The sequence below is a fragment of the Eublepharis macularius genome, chromosome 9 (genome assembly GCF_028583425.1).
Source record: "Eublepharis macularius isolate TG4126 chromosome 9, MPM_Emac_v1.0, whole genome shotgun sequence".
NCBI classification, from domain to species: domain Eukaryota; kingdom Metazoa; phylum Chordata; class Lepidosauria; order Squamata; family Eublepharidae; genus Eublepharis; species Eublepharis macularius.
The window spans coordinates 50,625,704-50,641,566 of NC_072798.1; the positions used below are offsets into that span (position 1 = coordinate 50,625,704).

The window sequence follows — 15,863 nt, forward strand, 5'->3', positions numbered from 1 at the left end:
TCTTGAAAGGCAAACCAAACCAGCAGTAATTCTTCAATCTAGTATGAACATTACTAAACTCATGAGAAAAAGCAAATGAAGGAAGTCTCGTTGCTTATAGTTTTGTTGACCTGGTCAGTATTCCAATTATCACAGTTATCATGAAGTTTAAAGGCTGTATTTTCTAAGCATATTCCTTTATATAAACTTGGTATCATCCTCCCTCCTTCCAAAGGAACTTCTCACTGTTGCAGAAAAGATCCTAGAAAATTAATATCTGTGCTCCCTCTACTGGTTTTCAAAAGCTGGTAATAAATGTTCGGCTCGTGGTTTAGAGTACTTTTACAAAGATCTGTAATGTGGGATCAGTGAGCTTCAATTTTGATTATGGTTTGGAAATGGAGAGTGAACTGCCAAAGGCTTCTTAGCTAAGAATATAGACTAACAATAGCATTTTAGAGGAGCTATTTTTAATAATGAGATGTGGCAGGTTGTTCCATTTTGCCAATTATAGTATTAAGTTTCAACAGAGCTTGGAAACAAATGCTGCACACCAGTATTTTGTCCATTTTCACATTCTAAAATCAGATTCCTTAGCCATCTGCTATAAGGCAGATGTTTCTCTGCTTATCAATAAAAATCTAATCCTTCAAGCTTGACTGAGTTCACTGGGTAGACTTTTTCAGTAACTTGCTTCTGCTCCTAGGGGGCCTTTTTCTAATACTCTGAGAAATAAATGTTCTAATTCCTAGGATTTATTTTCAACTGTTAGTGCTTTTATGCACGTTATTGCTCAGGTTTTTAATAAATGACACACTATTGCAAGCTTCCATATCCCCTTCTTTTCTTAGAGGATTCTCCCCCCACCCACACACACCTGCCCGTGAAATGTAGATATACCCAATGGTTTATCATCAAACAAGCTTTTACATTCAGGGATTTGTATAAAGGTATACAAGCATATAGAAGGTGGAACAGGCATGTAGAAGGTGGAACAGTACATATTAGGAATGTTATATCTTATACGATATTGAAGAGATGGGTGCCAGATGCTTAATAATGCCCTCTGCTGACTCTGCCATTTTTGTCCCTATTCTTTGTGTTTGTATCAAGCACTGGGGAGACAAAACTTCAATTAACACCTTTTTGGTTGCCAATGGCAACAGACAACTTCATTAACTTGTATTTATGAGGTGTCTGCTTGTTTGGCAGCCCCAGAAACACCTGTATAACTCCTTTCTGGTTTTTAATTGCATTTTGCTGCAAAGGAGTATGTGTATTAAATTGGTTTGTGGTTTAATGTCTTGAAACGATGTTCAGGTCTTGATGAAGGAATTAACGGTTCATTGTAATATATTTGCATCTTCATTTTGTAACGCAGTATTATAAGACCAGTGCAGTGGCTAAATGTTTGATGCAGCTTTGCCCCCCAAAAGGTCAATTGAAAAATACAGAAAAAGAAAAGCTTGCTCTAATTTTTAACACATTGGTTCCAGACTAAATTTACTGTTAACAAAAGGAACTTCTGTCAGTGGAACAGAAATTATCTGCCTCTCCCACTGTAGCCCATTGTACACCTCAAAATGATGATCCTGGGAAACAAGGAACCTTCAGGAATTGCATGAGGAGCAAATTGGGGGTTGCAAGCAGGAAGGGGAAATTGGTGGAAATCACATTTCCCATTTCTTTGTTGGAACCTTAGTCTAGATCCAACTCATTAATTAAAATAATTCCCAGACTTTATAAATCAAGTGTTCTTTTTCAGAGATACTTGCAGTTTGTTACCAGTAAGTGAAACTAGGCCGTATGGAGTCATTGGGAGGGCAAAGGGGAGAAGCTTTTGTGGGCAAAGTGGTTCAGGGCGCACTTTCTAAATAAGAATTATGTGTATTTCCACCCCTGATTTTCCCCCCAGGGTAATAATAACCATTGCTGTCTGTTGCTCTTGTGTTGCAGTATAAAGGATAGTTGCCACTTACACAAAGGCTTTCTTGCTTTCCTAGAACTGTGAATATTACTTGGTGTGCTGTTGGACAGTATTTGACCTTAGTCAACCCTGATATATTTGTCTGGAAGGAATTTTTTCTACTTTAGATGAGTGGCAAGCTGTACAACAGGTTTAACTAGAGAAGTCTTGGGTATGTAGGGATTAGACTTGATGTGATATAGTTGACCTAAGCTACTTGTACTGAGAGGGGTTTCCAGGCTATTACTTGGTTCAAGAGTGATTCCAAGACATAGCTTGGTATTTCAAAAATGAACTCCAGCTCCCTTCTTCCCTCAAATGTTGCAGAGCCTTCCCATTCATCCTGCTTCTGGGAAAGTCATAGTTTTCTATTTATATTTGGTGAATTATGAATTTGAATTATGAATATTAAGAATTTAGTGACTTCAGGCTGTTGTGATTTTTTCATATTTTATAATCTACTTCAGGATCTATCCTAGACAGGTGGCCTAGGAACTGAACAAATAGTTTGCTGCTAGCAGGCAGTAATCTGCCTATAAGCAGAGTCATGCCAAAGTAAGATGGAAAATTTGGCTTTTAGTATTCAGTTCTTTCCTTCATGTTCTTGAATCAGTCTTGAGTATGAAGAGGAAAGATTTTTAGTTGCAACCATGAGCCACATAAGTATGCTTTTCCAATAAAAAAGATACCTGAACTTTACTGATGCAGTTACTGGGATGAAAGCATCTTGGTTTTAAATGGATAGCTGAAATGTAGTACGCACACACATGGACTCAAACTTCCCCAAGGAGCTTTCTTCCAATGTAAGTGGTTTTTCAGTTGGAAGGAAGGCTTCAAACTTTGCTCAGTGGGATCCACCACACTTAGTTCAAGGAAAACACCTACTGGTGGTCCCTGGCCCGAAGGAGGTTTGTCTTGCCTCAACCAGGGCCTGGTCCTTTTTGCCCCTGGCCCTAACCTGGTAGAACTCTCCATCTGAGACAACCCAGGCCCAGCGGAATTTATTATCATTCCTCTGGGCCTGCAAGATGATGTTCCACCAGGCCTTTGGTGGTTGAGGCAAGCTGGCCTCTCACTGGGGGGGGGGTAGTACCCCTTCCCGTTTTCTGCTTTTATTTGATGTTTGCCATCTACCACCATGGGCCCAATGATTACATATGGGATTGTGCAATATGCACTGCTGAGGGAGGCTTGTGAAATTGCAGCTGCTCTTTTAATGCTACCAGTTTATATTGTGTATATATAATACTACCAGTTTTAATTGTCTGTCTTGTATTGTGTGCTATCCACTCTCAGCCTGCTCATGGGGAGAGTGGACTACAAATCGAATAAATAATAATACTCCCAAGTATTAGGAAAGTCTGAAAACTGGTCCTCTTGTAATCTTTCAAACATGAGTATGTTGTCTCATGAGAGCTGCCAGAATTCCAGCATAGAGCATGCCGATCATGACATATAATGAGGGAGGGAAGGAGGAAGGAAGAGAACTGTTCAGATTTCTTCTGATAAGAGGTGTTACATATCCAAGGCTCTCTGTATATTAAGATATAATAAAGTGTGTAAACGGTACCTTAATGTGCAATTTAACACCACTTTTCATTAAAGAAATTTTTAAATAGTCCAGTACAATGGTGGTCTTGTACTTAAGAGCTTTAAATAGGTTCCTTACTATCTTTTATAATGCTTATTGCAAAATAAGTTGTATACTTTGCTTAAGGGCATTACTTAGATAGCTTTAATGTTGACAGTGCTGTGTGTCTAGTGTGAATGCCAAACTCTAGTGCTCTGCTCCCCAACATGGCGTCCAACAGTAATTCTCCTGGTAACCACTGAGCTTTTTAGAAAGTTGGCAAGGCCGTTGTAATGCGGGGTTGTTGTTGGCTGTTTTTATTGACATGAAAGGGGTTTCCAGGGATGTAGCAGCAGCAGCTACATGAACATTAAGAGGCGTGTGGTTCCATTCCTCCTTCAGGCTTTCCTTCTTTTTATTTTTATACTCATTTCTCCCTTCCTCCCACTGGGCTTTCCTTCATTTCTTTTCTTCATTTTTATTCCCATTTTGCAATTTTTTTAAAAATTATTTTTTTGCAAAACAAGAAGGCAGCCATTTGGAGATTGGCTCTGCCTCCTGTGACTGCCATTTGTGGCACTTACCACCCTGTCTCAAAGTTGCCTACATGCTCAGAAAGGTTGAGGATTGCTCTAGTGTAAGTTTGCCATCTGAGTGAAATAGTTTTCTACCTAGAAATGTCATATTCCAGTAAGTTGTTATAAATTGTGAAATGTATAGAAATTGTATAGTAGTGTTTAGAAGGCTATTACATTAACTGGTTTTATTCTTTATTTGGCTTTCTGTTGTGGAAAAGAGTGGGGTTGATGGAATTGAAAATTAGTTGTGTCACAGAAAAATCAATTGTGGTAGTATTTAAATCATGGGAACCTGACACCACTGCAGAGGAGGGATCAGTTAACATGGTCCCTCCATCTCAGTGCATGACTGCTTCAGTTGATTTCCAGAGCTCTGACTGTTTCTAAGTGCCTTCCCCTCCACAGAAGTTTGTTCAGCTCCTTGCATTTTTAAAAATCTGTGGGTTTTTCCCCCTCAGATCGTTGTTAGGGGATCAGTGAAACAGCAGAGGCAACTGCTAGACCAATGGTAAAGGAATACTCCTGTCAAAGTTGATCTACACATGCTCAATCTCATTTTATAGCCTACTCTGTTACAGTGATAGCAAGAACTTTTTTTTACAAATGTGTCTGGCCAGTGCTATCCAGCATTGCTGTTCTGCTATATTCTGATCTCTAGAAAGACATAAAAATTGCTTGGTAGAATGGCAAGAAAAAAATTGTCTGGTAGAATAGATAACATTTGGGTGGTCCAACTCTGGGCATTTCCAGATAATACAAATTAGACCCAGTTTGGGGACAGATGTCTTGTTAGATAGAAAGCTCATTTCTGTTCTTGTTTTGGTGGGTGGTCAACTTTTGGCACTTGGATTGCCCAGCTAGGGTAGAACTAGGAGTGGCACAATTTTATGATGACCCTGCTGTTTCATGATTGGGAGATAACTGACGGTGATTCTGCAGGACTACCACTTTCCCTCTTGGACCTCTGGTTAATGGAGTCTCATAGGGTTGTAGGTTGTCCCATATGCTATTTAACACCTACATGAAGCCTCTGAGTAAACTCATCTGGAGATTTGGTGTGTAGCACAGTTGAGATACTGATGGCATCCAGTGTACACATATGCTCTCCTTTCCATTAGATTCTGAAGAACTGTAGAAACAGTGAGCTGGGTGTCTGGAGTGAATGATATGCTGCTTGTAGGTAACTGGCTTTCAATCAGATGTCACAAACTGTTCAGGATGAGAATCTTAAATACTAATAGCCAAGTGGCACTAATCTGTGGATACATAAATCTGGAGATCGGAGCCTTAAATGGACAAGACAGATCTGCCTAAATACCTGAAAAATGCCATATGTTTGCAGAAAAATTAGAAATATAAAAAACATTTGTTTAAAAACCCAAAAATGATAAAAGGAGCCCCTGTAACTTTAAGAATCAGATACCCTCAGTGGCTAGACAAGAGTGACAGTTTAGACAGTATTCAAGGCTTGGTTTGTGTCAGTCAGAGGTAGGGGAAAGGGGCAGGGACCTTTCCAGGGCAGCTTTGGCCTTTGAGGAAAGACTCATTGGGGCCAGGCACAAAAGCAACTACCACATGACCTGGGCCCAGTTGCTTGCACCTGTTCAACAGTAACCCTTCCCCCCAAGTAGTGTAATGGTTAGGGTTTGAATCTGCACTCTGCTGTGGAATGTCACTGGATAACTTTAATCCAATCACAAACTCCCAGCCTAACCTACCTCTCAGGGTTGTTGTGAAGATAATATGGAAGCAAGGAGAATGATGTAATCTGCTTTGGGTCCACATTGTGGAGTAAAGCAGTATGTTAATGAAGTAAATTAATGAATATAGATGAGGGTGGGGGACAAGTAAAAGGTAAGTTGTATGGGTTTGAAGAAAAGGACATAGAGAAAGGTGAGCATATAGAGGCTGCCAGAAGAAAAAGAGGAAATAGTGTGGAGAAGGGGATACAGAGTAGATTTGCTAGGTCCCCTTACTGTCAGCAGAAGGGGCACCTGGTACTTACTAGTTTCAGAATCTTTGCACACACACTCCCGGTGATGGCATCACTTCCAAGAATGATGTCAGAAGGGGAGACACCTGGTACTTACCAGTTTCAAAATTTTTGCACATGTGCCTCCAGTGCTGATGTCACTTCCAAGAGTGATATCATTGCCTGCCTGTGGGAATGCTCTTTAAGAATTAGCCCATTTGGGGCTTTAATCAACCCCAGGTGAATCACAGGACCATTCCCATCACCAGTGTGATGATGTCACTCCTGGAAGTGATGTCATCATGCCCTGTTGGGAGTGCGCCTACTGCGGGCTTGCCCGGGTGGTATTTTGCCTCCCAGGCTCGTTCCCTGTGCCTTTTCCCTCTGCCAGCCAGGTGAGTGGTGGCGGGGGCAGAAGATGGGAGTGGGGAATCCCCCACTCCCACTGGGGGACTGGCAGCCCTAATATAGAGAAAAGTGAAGTACCACACACAAGTCCTTGCAGATTCTCCATCATGCAGCTGAGCCTGGCTCAGCCAGCACCATGCAATTGGGCTATAGGGGAGAGGCTGTTGGGCAGGGAGGGGGAATGAAGATGGGAGCAGACAAAAGTGAGTGGGAAGGAGAGAAGGAAGCAGGAAAAGAGGAGAGGCTATGGGGATAGCCAGAGAAGGAAAAGAGGCCATGGTGGGGGAGGAGGAAGTGAGATGCCCCCTGTAAGTCCTTGTGGGTCCCCTACTTGCGAACTCTAAGGTTCTTAGGCTTGTGTACTCTCCACTCCTTTCCCTTGCATGCGGGATTCACATGGATTAAAATCTGGTTTAGAATCATGGCTTGTAGCCTAGAAACAAAATTGATTGTGCTTTTGCACAGTTTGTCTTATTTTGGCGTAAAGGTAATTTCTCCCCCTAAATAAAATGCATTGTTGGCTAGTAGGATAGACCAGGCTACCCCGATCTCGTCAGAAGCTAAGGAATGTCAGCCCTGATTAGTACTTGGATAGGAGACCATTAAGGAAGCCCATGGTTGCTTTATAGAGGCAAGCAATGGCAGTCTACCTCGGTTCATCTGTTGCCTTAAAAACCCTCTAGAGTCCACATAGATCAGTTGTAACTTGATGGCACTTTATACTCACACATACACACATGGAGAGAAGAGAGCTCTGAAGAGAGGAGAAACAATAGCACTCTTTTAAAAAAAAAATTGCTGAAAATCCTAGCCATCTTAAGGCATGCTAGAGCTGCATTTACATACTGATTAAACATTTTCAGTGGTTAAAGATGGGTCTGTTGAAGTCTGTTTAAGCAGAAATTGAGTTTAGTAGATGGCAGCAATGTGATACTTCAGATTTGTGAGGTCTTTTGAGCTAATTAGATTTGGGTAAAGGCTTTCCTGAGATAATCACTCTGGAAGGCTTCTCTGAAGCTGGGCTGCTGATATTGTATAGCTGAAGGTCATACCTTCAGCAGTGTATTGGCTGAAGCTTAAACTATAAGTTAATGGAGTGAATTATTGGAATGGCTCATTCTTAATGGCTTCAAAATATTTAGCTGCAATTTTAAGCACCTGTGTATGACAAGGACACACTGTGAAAGTGTGTAACTGCTGATCTAGCTGAGATGGCAAGTTAAGTTCAACAGAATAGTGAGACGGTCAGTGAAACTTTCTGTGCCGCAGACTTCATGTGTTTGGTTGCCTCTTCATATGCATAGTGTCATACTGCTAAAATAGCAAAGCTGGGGATAAGGGATAGTTTATGGATTGAGATTGTTAGTGAGTTGGAAAACTGTTGCAGGCTAGAATGTGCCCCCGAGATGTGCAGTTGAACTGTTCTTCCTTGCATACAACATACATAAGAAAATAAGCCTGATTTAGGGATAGCTAGAATATAGGATGCTTCAACATTGGAATTCTGAAAGTCTGAAAAAGAAAACCATTGAAAATCTTGAAACAATCTGCTATTTGTTCATAGAACTACGCTATGTAGGATGGCATGGAGGGCACCATTACTGGAATGAACATTTATTCTTACAAACTTCCTCTAATACTCCTGTCTAGCTCCTGTCAACCATTCCTAGAATCTTATTTGTACTAAGGAAAGATGCATTTAGACCCATAGATGTTCAAGATACCTTATTTAGCTTCCTTCTTTCTTGATAGTCATATCATCCTGCTTGTGTGTTTAAAAAAATTATGCTTCATATAAATATGATGCGGTAATATAAAACAATGTAAACTCCAGAAAGAGTAAAACAAAAAGAGCAAAGTAAAAGGATAAAATCAAATACAATAAAATATCAGTCTTGGAGTTTTGAAAGTTATATAAAACTAGGAAAACCATGTTAAAAAACCTTTAAGAATTAAAAAAGGACAATCTGATAAAACTCAAGAGGTTAAGGAGATTTAGAAAGCCTGGGAGTATAAAAGTTTGTCAGTTAAATGCTTGTAATTTCTGTACAAGACCAGCTTTTGTAGGAATGGAGTTCCAGAACTTGGGTACCACTACAGGAAAGGCCTTGTCTTAGATGCTCACCCATTTAGCCTATGAATGTAGGCCCAGTATTATAGAAATTGTAGTTGCATTATGTTTTTGTTACATAGCTAAAAACAGTATTCTGAAGCCTCATCTGAAAAAGTATTTTCCTTCTGAGAGCATATTTCATAGTATGTCTGTCAGGCTTCCTCTAAGTTCCCAAAAGTCATGTGCAGAGAGAGTATCAATAGTAAGGAGTGAACGAGAGAGAGAAATTGTGCTCTCTCCCTGTTACGTTCTGTCCCTGAGGCTTTCACATACTGTCACATCACATTTTTAAATCCATACATATACAAAGCTAAAGATTTTCTTTTCAACATGTGCATTACTTGTTTGCTTAGAATTTTATTTTTGGTTCATTCACTTAGTTTGACTTCCTTGGTTTGAGGGCAGAGGCATGAGCAGTGAGACATCCAAATTTATAAATGGCAAATCCCAAACAGGCTGAAAATTATAACATCTGAAGTGTATATGAGACTAGGACTTCTGCCAAGTTTGGTTATTATAATGCATCTCTAGTAATACTGGTTTTGGCCTTTATTTTCTACCTGTTGGATTACACCTTTACTAAGATTTATGATTGCTTGTGTCTGTTCTCTTCAGCTTACAGGGCAAGACTGCAAAATTATAACACACTTTCATCTTCCCATAGATTGAATAACCCAAGGAAACTTATTTCTTTTCACTGTTCTGCTAGGTTTCCAGTATATACACTAAATCTGTTCCCTTGGAACCAAATGCCATATCACTTTCAGTCTCCTAGCTTCAGAATAATTTACTTTGTCTCCATGTTTGTGTGTTTGATGCTTCATTCCTTCATTAGTTTGTGTCTGCAGGTGTGTTGGTCCTAACAGGATGCATTTAGCGCGCGCGCGCGCGTGTGTGTGAATGAGAGAGAGAGAGTAGCAGCAGCAAGTTTTCTTACTGCCAGCTTGACTGCATGATAGATCCTTATATAATACATTGTATTGGATCCAGCCAGATCTTTCATGTGATCGCTCTCCAGCCCCCAAGGCCTTTCATCCATGCAGGTTCCATGATTCCCAACATAGCATTTTTAGTGGTCAAAGGGGGCCCTATCTTTTTTTTCCACCAGCAGAAAATGTGGCTGGAACCAACCCATTGTTCAAATCTGAAAACTGTACTGCTTTGGTTAGAGCTAATGGTTATCAGTTGGCTGTTAATAACAGCATATCTGGTAGAGTAACGTGGGTCATTTTACTGTAGTTAACCAATCCTGAGTCAGTTATTCATTTACATACCTTTTTCTTGTGCTATCTAGGGTATTTCCTCATGGAAAACGTGTTCCTCTTCTGAGGTTCCACCAAGACACTTGTATGATGAATAATGTGCTAAAGGCACACGTGCATACACTCACTCACTTATGGTACCCCATTGACTACATGGACTTGGATCCTAACTATGTTTCTCCAGTAATGGAAGTTGCTTCTACCAGCTGAGGATTGAGGGGAAGCTATCCTTGCTGGTTCCTCCACTCCTACTTCTTCCCCCCAATCTGGTCCTGGGTATCCACCAATCTTTGAGGGCAGGATACTGGACTCAGCAGGCTGCAATGGGAACAGAAAGGATCAAAAAGGAGAAAGCACAAGATTGAAGCCATTGACATCAGTGCTTCCACCTTAAGCAAACCTAGTGCAATATCTGTATAAATAGGCTGGTATCAAAGTCAAAGCATGTAAATTAGTGATGGTACTTAATAGGAGTGAGATAGGGTCTGATCCTGCACTTTAGTATTTTGCTTTACCACTTTTAGTATTTAATGTTAATTCTTGGAGTTGTGGTGTAGATGTTTTGTGACAAGTGTTGAGCTTTGTTACTATACGTTTTTCTCTCTTTTGCAGATTGTATTCTCTTTCCATCTGGAATGAAGGAACCAACTATGGGATTGTACTCAAGATAATGTACCAGGAAAGGGTATCTTATGGCTCCCTCTTTTTTTGAATGATATATATCTGCTATTTTGATGGTTTTCATATCGAAAGGATTTATTTTCCTTGTGGAAATATTTAAAATAAAAAATTCTTCCTCACTGGAAACTATTTCCTCCTTTTGAACATTGTACATCATGGGGGACATGGCCAACAACTCAGTAGCATACAGTGGTGTAAAATACTCTATGAAAGATTCTAATCATGGAGACTTTGGAATCACACTTGAAGAGCTTCGTGACCTTATGGAATTGCGTGCTTCAGATGCTTTGCATAAAATACAAGAATGCTATGGAGATGTGTATGGAATCTGTACAAGATTGAAAACTTCTCCAAATGAAGGTAAGGACAAGTTCTGCTGGGAGCACGTGTTTGTTTAGAGGGACACAGTAAGCTACTCGGTGCTTGGTTCGCCCAGTGGCTGTTCTGACTCTAGGAGCATACTAGGAAGCTGACAAACAATATTTGATTGGTTTATTGAGTGGCTATCTAATTCTAAAATAAATTTACAAATGGTAAAACTGGTGGCTGAAACTGCTGTTTTCTTTGTAGGGCTTTGTAGGGAAGAGAGCTTTAAAAATCAGTCTTGAGACAACTTATTGAATTTAAAATGTAATCTCTTTCATAATTCAGTGGTTGTAAAATTTAAGATAAAAATCTTGGTCTACAGATTGTATTCTTTGCTGCTTTACAGTATTCTGAAGTTACAGGTTATAAATGTCAGTCAACTTTTAGGGTGCTGTGCATTAAAATAATCATAATAAATACTTAAAAAATTTAAATAGGTATGATGTGCAGCCTGCTGGTATGGAGCTGGGCATACTGCAGTTTTATTTGATAAAGCAAATGATTAGAGGTCTTGGAGCTGAAACTATCTTAACCTATTCTCAAACTTTAAATACCTTAAAGTTGTGTCAGTATAGAAATGTTGCTTGCTGTTTTAACTAAAGATATAACTTAAGATATGCTGACACTTGGAATGAAATTCATAAAATATTGACTTCCAAATTCTATTCTCAGCCTTGTAAACTGGCTTTACCAATATGAATTGTAACTGAGCCATAGAAAGAAAGAGTATATGTAGTGAATTTGCAGGAGTCACTCAAATGTTAGTGTAATTTGTGTTCAGATGTATTTGTTAGACATTTCTTTGGAGAAAAACCAATGGTGCATGTCTATGTGCAGCAGAGCTGTAAAGATACCCAGTTATGTAACACCACCAGTTTGTATTAAAACATCATTCAGTAGTCAAAGACAAGGTGCTTTACTTAAGCTTTTGTTTACAAATTCTTTTTTTTAAAAGATGAGACTGCTAGATTAATAGTATTGCTCCCTAACTCTTCTTAAAATGTCCCAAAGTTAATTTGTCTGTTGTTGCTAAACCGGGATGCCCATTCATATAACTGATGGCAATTTGGGCGAACTTCCAGTTTTTAGGAACAACAGATTTCCATTGAGGCCCTTCAGAGTTTTGCATTCAATTATTATTAATTCAGTACAGATTAATGTTATATCCTGTCATATTATTGACTGTTTTGAAATGCTTATACTTGTATTTTATAAACTACTGGGCAGAGACACCACATATAGGTCAAAAACATCTTATCCAGAAAATGATGTCAACAACCCTGGAATTTGGTTTTATAAATCCTGTGTAGTTTTTTGTGTAAATGTTTTAAGTCACTAGTACCAGGTAGATTATGAGAAATGAACTTGAAAATGTTTTCTGATTTATTTTTCTCTGGTTTTTGTGAAATCTGAAATATTTCTGTGAGGCCAGATGGAATCCTGAATATTGAATCTAATTTGGAAGTTTGCATGAAGTTGTCATACAGACTGCATGTGCTTCCTGTCTTCCAAAAGACCAGGCAGATACAAAATTATTGAACAGAGGTAGTTTGTTGGATCTTAAAATTAGACAAGTGAGAGATTTGTTTCAGATGAGTTTTTCCTGGATTAGAATAACTACCTCCATTGAGATAATCTCTGTGATGTTTGCCAGGAAGGGAGGGGGAATCCTTGCCCTGAAATGTATAAACACTGAGCTTTGCATGCTGGCATCTGAGAGGAACTACTAGGCTATAATACTTGGGCAGCCTCTAAATCTTTCACTTAAGCATGTTACAGAATGACTTCCTAATAGCTGGAAAGCATCATGATGTTAGGAAATGTAAATAATTCCTCCCTGGAGCAGGAAAAAGCAAGTGTTGGTTACTCTTATGTTTTTTGTGTGTTGTTAAAATGGTTGAGAGCTCCTTTGGAGTACGCTTAACAACACACAAATGCTGTAAATAGCATTTGACCTGTTAAGATCAGTAAGGAGAAGCCAGGTATGATGCAGTAGGTTAGAATATCAGAGTAGGACCTGTGACCAGCTGGGTTTGCATCTCTGCTTTGCTATGGAAGCTTGCTGGGTTTAACCTGCCTCACAGGGTGGTAGTTGTAAAGATAAAATAGAGAATGGGAGCATGATGTGATAAGCTGCTTTGAAGTGGGATATAAATTAAAATTAGCATTCCTTTACCAGTGCAGCTTGTAGGGTTTCCTTATTAATGAAAGAGCTTTATAAATCCTCTGCTTTAATTACCATAGAGGTTGGAAACCAGGCAGAAATTGGGATTGTGTCTTTTGACTCACATTCCTTGTCAAATTAGGTCTGAGCTGTCCACTTTTGAAAAACATCATTTCTGTTTTTGTGGTAGCAGGTGGCAATTTTAGCAGGGAAGTAAAGATAGAGTTGAAGATCTGCAAAGCTTTAACCCAAGCACTTGACATTGACATGTATATATTAACTTGAAATGTAGATGAAACAAAAGCCTTGTTGTAGTGCTTTTTTCTGGAAGATCAGATAATACCACATATAAGAATAGGAAGTGATGATATGTGTAGAGGAAGGGAACTGATTCTGTAGCACTGACTAGGTAGGCAGAAACAAAGTCTGGTGTGGCCTTGCATCTAGAAATGAATGCCCTGCAAAGCCAAACAAACAAACAAACCTTCTGCCATTAGTCACCATTCTACAACAGCCTGCTTAGATGAAAGATTCAGCAGTTGTTCAGGTATTGCCAGATGGTAGTATCTGACAACAGTTACCAGCCTACAAAACTCTTGTCTGTCTGTCCATTCCGATTTGTTTTGGGTTGCACTGGGACTTCATGTTTTTGAGTTAGGTAGGCATGATGATCCAGTTTTCCCCATTCCTTACAATGAGAATATAGTCTAAGTAGACAAGAGCTGGAATTATTTAAAGCAAATATTGGGATGACAGAGGGAATGGAGGGGGATGGGGTGGATGTTTGTTTAAAAATATGTTGTTTTTTTTGCAGTCAGACTCTAGTCTTTGTAATGTATCTGCCATTGAGAAATTCAGAAAATAAAGCACATTATAGTTGAGTAGCACTGTGGTTAAGCAGAAGAATGCTTGTTAGTCAGTGGAGCCATCCTCTCTGATGTGCTAGAAAATGGCATCCCTAAATATATGCCATGCAAACAAATACAAGTAAAGTAATTAAAGTATCATGCACATATATATTTCCATTGAATTACAAGTGGTTGGGGTTTTTAATGAGGGATGACAGATTTCAGCAAACTACTCTAAAATAAATTTCTCTTTCTAATTATTTAGGCTTAAGTGGAAACCCAGCAGATATAGAAAGGAGAGCAGCTGTGTTTGGGAAGAACTTTATACCTCCTAAAAAGCCAAAAACATTTCTTCAGTTAGTATGGGAAGCATTACAAGATGTTACATTAATTATATTAGAAATTGCAGCCATAGTATCATTGGGCCTTTCTTTTTACCAACCTCCAGGAGGAAATGAAGCATGTAAGTAAACCATCAAGAAATCAATTTTGCTTTAATTCATGAAAACATATTTCAAAATTTTTGTATTGGTTTGTATAAAGAAGCCATAATATTGTCTGGGTCCCTAGGTTTATTGAGAGAACATAATGCAAGCATAACTTTTTATTGCATACAAATAAATCCCGTTTAATGCACTTAAACCTTTATCTTAAATCCATACAGTTGTTTCACGTTCCTGAAATTTAAGTCTAGAAAGTAAGCTAGTCTCTGGATCTTTTTTGTTGTTGTTCTTTCTGCAATATCGATAGGATTGTTTTCCATAACTGTATGTTCCTCTGATTGTAGGTTATAAATATTTTTGTGAGTATTTTTGAGATTTACAGCCATATTTAAATCCCATTTCTGTAGGACGGTCTATTAATTCTGAAAATTGCATTTGTTAATTTGTAGATTTTTTTTCATCATTTGAGAGCTCAGGATTATTACAAGTGGAGAACAGAATAAAATATTGCTATGTTTCTGCCTTACCAGAGTATAGCTACCAAGCTTGGCTTCATCACACTTTTGTAGTTATCCTCAGAACTGCCAAGAACAAGTGATCTCTCCTGCAAACCCCCCTTGCCTCCTGGTGGTGCTATGCAGTGTTGGTCGCCTGAACGTTGTTATGGTTTTTGCCCACAATATCTGTGCATATACAGATGTTACTGTCTACTTTTTCAAGGTTTTTAAAATTTCCCAACTGGTTTCTGTAAATCTAGGTTAACGTGTTTTCTTTATCTGCATGATGGAGCCATCTGTGAAGGTTAGATATATGATCTAATAGTAGTAATGCACGCTCTTGTTATTCTCAGCATGGAGAAAAAATGAAAAGAAAGATCCCACAGCTATTTGAATTCAGTATGCCCTAGTTGTGGTGTTCATTTCTCCCCTATGAGATGAGCAGCAGAAGAAATGAAGCCTTAGGCTGATCCTGCACTGGCCAGGGGGTTGGACTAGATGGTCTCTATGGACCCTTCCAACTCCACGATTCTATGATTCTAAGCCAGTGCAAAGCCTGCTCACTCCTAATTATACATGCTCCTAACAGTAGAAAGCAAACACTGTGGTAAATCACTTTGTAAATCTTATTAGTGGCAAGCAGTGATGTATGACTGAAAATTTTACGAAAACTTTCTGACACTCAAGGTTTTCCGTGGAAATATGTCCACCCTGTATATGTAAACATAATCTGGTTATCTATAGTTAGGGATCTTGTTCTGCAAATCCCTTCTGTTAGGTGGATTAAATGTGCAATATGAAGCTTGGACAAACCCCACTGGTTCTACACCTTTTGCTAACATTACTTAAATTTGCATTGGAAATTTTCCCCCCAAAAGCCCACATCAGTAGTATCACCAGTGGTAAACTTTCAGTCTAAAGGGAAAATGTACATCTCCAGATGTGCTGTGGACATGCACCAGGACTCTGTTCAGTGACTTGGGGCTCCCCCTTCAGATATGTAGTGCTAGCTTTGG

General features: G+C 39.1%; 1 protein-coding gene across 3 annotated transcripts in view; it reads left to right on the top strand.

Annotated features, from left to right (window-relative positions):
* Positions 1 to 15,863, top strand: part of ATP2B1 (ATPase plasma membrane Ca2+ transporting 1) — a 92,555-nt gene that overhangs the window by 20,412 nt on the left and 56,280 nt on the right. For all 3 annotated transcript variants that reach the window (XM_054987724.1, XM_054987723.1, XM_054987725.1), the window contains exons 2-3: positions 10,461 to 10,889; positions 14,173 to 14,370. In XM_054987724.1, coding sequence (XP_054843699.1) covers positions 10,685 to 10,889; positions 14,173 to 14,370 — 403 coding nt within the window. In that variant the 5' untranslated portion in view covers positions 10,461 to 10,684. The remainder of the gene's footprint in view (positions 1 to 10,460; positions 10,890 to 14,172; positions 14,371 to 15,863) is intronic.